The sequence below is a fragment of the Cheilinus undulatus genome, linkage group 3 (assembly GCF_018320785.1).
Source record: "Cheilinus undulatus linkage group 3, ASM1832078v1, whole genome shotgun sequence".
In the NCBI taxonomy this organism is placed as follows: Eukaryota; Metazoa; Chordata; class Actinopteri; order Labriformes; family Labridae; genus Cheilinus; species Cheilinus undulatus.
In genome coordinates this window covers 23,449,261-23,456,390 of record NC_054867.1, presented here as the reverse complement: position 1 = coordinate 23,456,390, position 7,130 = coordinate 23,449,261, and the positions used below count along the sequence as shown (strand labels likewise).

Sequence of the window (7,130 nt, the reverse complement as noted above, 5' to 3'; positions counted from 1 at the left end):
TGTCAGCAATGGAAAACTCCACTGTCAAGTGTTTCACTGTGAATGTTTAAGAAACATGTTCCAGGCTTCTCTTGTAAAAAGACAATAGGCTTGTCGGTTGATGATTTTAATTGTGCTGGATTTTAAGGGTCGGTGTAGCACCCTCAGCACCCCTATACTTCCCATGTCCGTAGCATACTTACTGGTTTTCATGTTGAAAACAGAAAAAAACCTCGATAAACATTATCATTCAAGCCATGTATAAAATTATACCATGCTTTAGTCATTCCTTTTAGTGATGTAGTTATTTTGAGAAACAATTTAAAGAAAAGTTTATTCAATCATGCATATATTTAAGTTAAACTTTGACTTTGTCAGAGGATAGTATATTGGTGCAAACAATTAAATAAATTATTGAAAAAACATTATGCATGACTTGATTTAATAAAAATAATAAATGCACAGGAGCCATGACTGTGGGTCAAATAGTGGTTTTATTCATTTTTTTTGGCTATAGACAGCTGCACCCTCTTTAAATTAATGAATCAATTTTTTCCCAAAGTATTTCATTGTGGTTTGTTCTTCTTTCATTGTTGGGGTGGCATTTGTTCCTTTGTTCCAAATTAGCTCGCTCCCGCCAGCTCATCGAGTGCGTCCTGCAGCCTGTCCCAAACACAAGTTAAACATGTTCACTTTTCATCCACATGGCACTCAATGTAACTTCTGCCTCACTTAACATTCATACTCAACCATGCAAAATATGCTAACAAATGATTTCAGTATTCACCTCTGCTACCACCATCCTTTTTTTTCTCCTCCATCTCTTTTTAACTCTTACTTGAAGTCTCCTCCATCCAGCAGACTCTTGTATGTGGAAATCTCAGCCTCCAGTTTCATCTTCATGTTGAGTAGCGCCTCGTATTCCTGCGTCTGCTGCTGGATGTTTGCACGTAAGTTGGACAGCTCCTCCTCCAGGCGTAAAATGATGGCGTTGTACTTCTCCATTTCCATGTTATTTCGCAGCTCTGTGTTGCGTAATGTGTCTTCTAAGGAGGCTTTCTGATGAAGGATATAAAAGGAAGGATTAAAAGTATGCCAGTGATGTTTTTATGGAAAGAAAGTCTAAGTTTGGAGAACATGGAAAAGTTACAACCTTTACCAAAAGCAGTGCTTGGAAAATATTTTCTACTTTATATAAAGGCATGACTAAAAAAATGAGTGCCACTGATTAGTCAGAGGCATTTCAATATATTACAAAAATTAAACTTTAAATGACTTTATTAATATATTGCAACTTTAAAGATAAAAGAAAAAACAGGTGACCCATTCTTACTAAGCTCTGTTGGGACGCAAGTTCGATTTCCAGGGTCTGTATCTGCCGTGTTAAATCGCTCCTCTCCATCTGGGCTCCCTGCAGAGCTTCTGTGTTCTGTGATACCTGAACCTGTACGTCTTGAATCTGACAGGCAGACAACAGCAGCATGTTAGCCAAGAACAAAGCTACTAAAAAACTGTTGTGATCATCTCTGTATTACAATACCTGATTTTCATGCCATCGTTTAAGGTCCTCTGCGTTCTTCATGGCAATCTTCTCATAATTACCCCTCATTTCCTCCATGATCTGAGATAGGTCCTGACCTTTAGGAGCGTCTACATCAACCTGCACACCTGACTGAGAGATCTGATTCCTCAGCTCCATCACTTCCTAAAGAGAGGAATGAACAAACACATTCAGAACATGTCAGCTTGGAGCTGCTGATTCAAGACACATCATATGAATATGATGTGAACTCACATTCTCGTGGTTCCTCTTGAGGAAAGCAAGCTCCTCCTTCACAGCCTCGATCTCACTCTCAATGTTCATCCTGGTCATGTTGGTGTCATCGATGACTTTCTTCAGCCCAGCGATGTCGGCCTCCACAGACTGCCGGATTGCCATTTCATTGTCATACCTGCAGGAGTTTCAGGATACACAATCTGTTACAGATGCAGTTGACTATCGTGTCATCTGTCTGTAATATGTTGAGTTTTTAAAATTAAAGTTCGTGCTTAATGAACATTTAGCAGTTAGGATGAAACATCACATTATTAAAATAAATGTTCACCATATTCAAATCATAAAGCATTACTGGAAAAGTTACTGAACAATATCCAAGTTCTAAATATATAACTCAAAATGTCATGTTATTATATCTTTTAAACTAGCATATTTGAGTGCAGTTAAGTACAAGAATTATTTGACTATTATCTGTCATATCAGCAAGCCCATCCACAGATTTTGCTGGGCCCCTGAAAAATGAGATAAATGGGCCCGTCCCAGTTGTAGTTTATTAATGATATTAATATTTGTGTTGGATCAGTAGAAAAGGTGCTGGCATCCTTTTAATAGTTACCTCACTTTGGAGCTGAAACGTGTGTCAAGCTTTTATTGGGTTTTAATTTTGAAAAGATCTATTTGTGCTTTTAATCCATTTGAACCAATTCACCAACTTTTGCCCATATTTGCCACTTTTCAGCCATTTTAACCCCTTCCACCCATTTTTGCCACTTTCAAACATTTTTTGGTCAATTTCTGATCCATTGTCACCACTTTTTGACCTCATTTATCCATTTTTCCCCATATCTGCCACATTTGCCTCTTCTAACCCTTTTTTATCCGGTTTTCTCTGCTCTTTTTCCCTTTGATATCTTTTTTGCCAGTTTTCACTAATTTTAATTTCTTTAAACCTATTTTGTCATTTTCAATCCATTTCACCAATTTTTAACCCATTTTCACCACAATTTAACCACTTAACAGCAGTTTTTTGCCTGTACTTGCCACTCTAACCAATTTTGGCCACTTTCTAACCACTTTTAACAGATTTTTTCCTCCCTATTCTCACTTTGTGGCCTTTTTTTTGCCTCTTTTAACCCCTTTAACCCCTTTATGCCCATTTTTGACTGTTACCACATTTTCAAAATTTTTTGCCAGTGTCTGCCACTTTTGCCACTTGTAACCCCTTTTAATCTTTTTTTTTTGCCTTTTTAACCCCTTTATCATCTTTTTGCCACTTCTGACCTTTTTTTTTTTAGCAATGCTCATTTTTACTTTCTAACAATTCTTTCCACTTTTAACCCATTTGTGTTGTTTTTTTAACCACATTTTAACCTCTTTTCACCATTTTTTGCCCATATTTGCTACTTTAAACCAAATTTTCCTTTGCCTTTTTGCCTCTTTTGAACTTTTTACCAATTTCAACACATCCTCTGCCACTTTTTGGCCCCTTTCACCACCTTTTCTGTGTGTCACTTTGAACCCAATGTTGGTGATTTTTGCAAACCTTATCCTTTTCACATTGAAATCCTCTTAGTTTCTTTATTGTTACCTTTGCCAAGGAGGTTATGTGATCGGCAGGGTTTGTTAGCAACATAACTCAAAAGTTATGGACGGATTTTGATGAAATTTTCAGGAAATGTCATAAATGGCATAAGGAAGACTGATTAGATTTTGGGAGTGATCCGGATCACTGTCTGGATCCAGGAATTTTTTAAAGGATTCTTTACTATTGGGAGATAGGCCTAATGGTGGAGGTCTGCACTCTCCAAGTGCTTTTCTAGTTACTTCTGCTATGAAGTCTGACATGACTTTCCAAATGGTTAAGTTCATTATGCCCATCCACATTGTTAGCATTATCAAAAAAGGTCATTTTATTTCAAGAAAAGAAGTTTTATATTTTGCAAAAGGTTTTATTTACAGCATAAATTAAAAAAAAAAAGTTTTATGCTTTGATAAGAGTGGTTATAATTTAGTTTGAAAATAAAATACAAATTTCAGAGCTTAACTTTACAATGGATCATGATTTTACTGACCTTAATGGTCCCCAGTTTGGAGGCCCCAAGTTCAGCTTAAATTTAGCTCCCTTTCTGGGCTTGACCCTGAGAAAACTCTCTCCTTTATCCCCCTTATGGGCAGCCTTGTATATCAGCACTAACATGCATTAGAGCACTCTCCAGTGTATTTTCTTAGTTCAGAACAAAGAAGAGATAAAAATTTGGAGAGTGTCATAATTGTCTTAAAAATGGTTGGTGAATGAGGTCCATATTTTCACAAAATTCCTGAATCCAGATGGGATCGCATAGGGCAGACAATATCTGTGGTATTGTAGGTCATATCCCCTCCACTATCAGTGAAGTTAGAAATATCAACAAGGTCTCTGTTATCTTAACTCCCAGACAAGACTACAAGAGTATGCAAAGTGTGAAGGACACTCCACCACTCTGACTTACCCAGATCTTTAAACCTTTCAAATAGCAAAGTCTGAAGGGTGTACTTTAGATACAAACTCTGTCTCATGCTTATAGATGCTATTCAGAGCACATAAGAGTGCATGTAAATTGGGTTTCCAGGTCTGTACAGGATGTAAAGAATGAGCTTAGGCGTGCATCTTTCACCTATCCGTGAGACACAACATCACATTTATCACCAGGAATAAACTTAAATCAACGTACTTTACTTTGAAGTCATCAGCAGCAAGACGGGCGTTGTCAATCTGGAGCACCAAACGAGCGTTCTCGGAGATCTTATCGAAGATCTGAAATGAAAAAGGAAGTTATGACTAAATAAGTTTATCGGCTGACATTTTTCAACCACTTCTCTCTATTTTCTTAAACATATAATTTACTGTTCTGCTTCAACCATGTGTTTATGGAGGTGTCAATATTTCTCTCAACAACATAATCCCACATATGATTTGAATCAGCATTTCCTCTTATGAAACAATAGAACCCCCAGAGTCAGATTACACGCCAGAGCTGAAACAGATTTGAATCCACAGTTAAAATCAGAGAAAAGAGGAACCACAAAGAGCAGAACAGGAAGAGAGGATGTTCCTGTGCCAGAGCAAAATCTGGTTTGCTTTAGCGTTGTTGGAATGATGGGTTTCCTGTCTGTATAATTCAAGTTTGCCTTCTCTATGGTCACACCCAGCTGGTATTTTTTCTGTATACATCCCTGTATCTGCGTGTGCATGTAGCGATTTCTCATATGTGAGAGTACTTGTGATTTATTCCCTCTATTCTGCCATAGAAAAAAAGAGATGATACTTGTTCCTTTGTGTGAGAAAAAAACAAAGTGCAGCCATCAATGTGTCATTTTGTGACACTGGAGATCAGAGGTCTGCACAAGAATGTGGCTTTTGACTCTGCAACTGGAGCTGATTGTTATTCAACCCATCCACTCACACACATCTACTGTATGCACACACACACATGCTGGCTGTCTGAGACCCGTTATGTGTGTGTCATTACCACACATCTGTTTCACATTGCAGGCCGCCTACACTACAGAATGCCTGCTTTTTCAAGCAGGCCTGTTTGGGAATGTCTTTGTCCGTTTTTTTTCTGTCTGTCTCCCATGATGCCGCCCGCATGGTGGTGATTCATCAGAGCAAGTTTGTGGCACTAACAAAGTTTTATGGGGGAGGGGTTGGAGCTTGGCAGCCACACCCTTCATTCTCTTCTAGGAAATCTGATAACCTACAAAAGACAGGCTGTTTTTGCTTGATCATCCCCAATCTTAACTTTCAACATCAGACCCCCTATTAGTGATAAAATCATCCCATAAATACGGCTGCATTTAAAACAGAATGGCTGCATGTGATGGCATTTATTGTTCCCATATCAAAGGTGCCAAAAATAATTTTTATCCATTTAAAACGTCTTTTTTTCTGATTTGCATCATACTTAGCTTTATTTCACTAATTGCTCATTTATCATCATGCTTACCTGTCTGCGCAGGTCTTCAATGATGGGCTCATACTTGCTGTAGTCTCTCATGTCTGGACCCCCCTTCTCCAGCGCCTGCATGATCTTTATCTCCAGCTCCTTGTTGGCCTTCTCCAGGTTCCTCACTGTCTCCAGGTAGTTGGCCAGGCGGTCATTCAGGTTCTGCATGGCTCCCTTCTCGTTGCCCAGGATCCCTGCACCACTGGAACCGCTGCCAGCTGCCACAGATGCACCGGCACTGCCAAAACCTGAGCCCATTCCACTGCTCAGCTTGAGGGTTGAGGAAGAAGAGGCGAAAGGGGCACTGGACCGCAGAAAGGGTGCAGAAACAGGTGAAATGCGGGTGCCAGATCCACCAGAGCCTCCAATAACACTATAAGAACTGTACTGAGGAGAGGAGCGGGTGAAGGGCATGCTGGTTCTTTTGATGCTCATGTTGGTGAAGTTCAGCGAATGAGATTTAAAAAATGAGATGTGGAGGCTCACAACAGGCCGGCTGAGAAAGTGACGCTGGCAGTGAGAAGTGGGGGAACTTATACTCCTGCTTCTCTCCCTCAATTACAGCTGCTCTCTCAGACCCTGCCCACTTCAACATCGCCCCAGCAGCCTCCCCTCCTCCTCCCTGCTGCTCGTATTCACCCGCGTGTTCTCTTTTTTGTGACCTACAGGGTGTTTTCTGTCTCCAGGGAAACCAGGAGGCCGTTTTTCTGTTGTGAAAACACATGAAAACATTTTAAGTTGATCAACATCAGGAAATGAGTATTTGGCTGAAACCTGGAAAACACATAAACCACAGTTTACAAAAAAAAAGAACAGCAACCTTAGATCTGTGTCAGAGGTAAATTTATTTAGCTGGCATTGAAAGAAGACTTAAAGAGTTGATTTTTCTCTTCAAAATGAGCTTGATTTTGTAGCCATGCAACCAAATTCCTCTGGTTTGCCCATAAAAGGTTTAATGTCTGCCATTTGCTGCATAGTTTCTGTGTTTGTGGTCAGCCAGGCCCAAAATAAACAGAATTCTCCTACTTTGCTATCTAGACAAATAGAAAGTGAGATACAGCAGCTATGGCACTGACTCTGTTACGGCGGAAATGAATAGAGATTGGTTTACCGATATACAGACTGACGTCACTGCTCATGACTGTATTGCAGTTTCTACACATCTACTCCTGAAAATTAGGAGACAATTCGACAAGAATGACACAGAGAAAGCAACGGATACTGTTTTAAGATGCTGCAAAGACAATTTAACTTCATATCAGTGGTTCCTGCTGCTCAACATATTCACAGAACAGACCACAGAGCAGAGGAGGACATGGTGAACAGAAAATCTAATGCAGCAATTTTATTACGTGCAGTTGAGAGGGGTCCAACTGCAGACTTTTTTT

The 7,130-nt window shown here is 39.6% G+C and overlaps 1 protein-coding gene across 2 annotated transcripts; it reads right to left on the bottom strand.

Annotated features, from left to right (window-relative positions):
* Positions 1-454: 454 nt before the first annotated feature.
* Positions 455-6,259, bottom strand: LOC121503914 (keratin, type I cytoskeletal 18-like). Of its 2 annotated transcripts, none has more exons than XM_041778533.1 (7): positions 5,743-6,259; positions 4,468-4,550; positions 1,775-1,931; positions 1,520-1,684; positions 1,313-1,438; positions 767-1,038; positions 455-642 (listed from the first exon to the last, which is right to left on the bottom strand). In XM_041778533.1, exons 1-6 carry the CDS (start codon positions 6,175-6,177, stop codon positions 814-816), a joined length of 1,191 nt encoding a protein of 396 aa, XP_041634467.1. In that variant the 5' UTR covers positions 6,178-6,259; the 3' UTR covers positions 455-642; positions 767-813. The 2 variants fall into 2 exon arrangements, with proteins under 2 accessions (XP_041634467.1, XP_041634458.1); XM_041778524.1 differs by having other exon boundaries at positions 818-1,038.
* Positions 6,260-7,130: the final 871 nt, after the last annotated feature.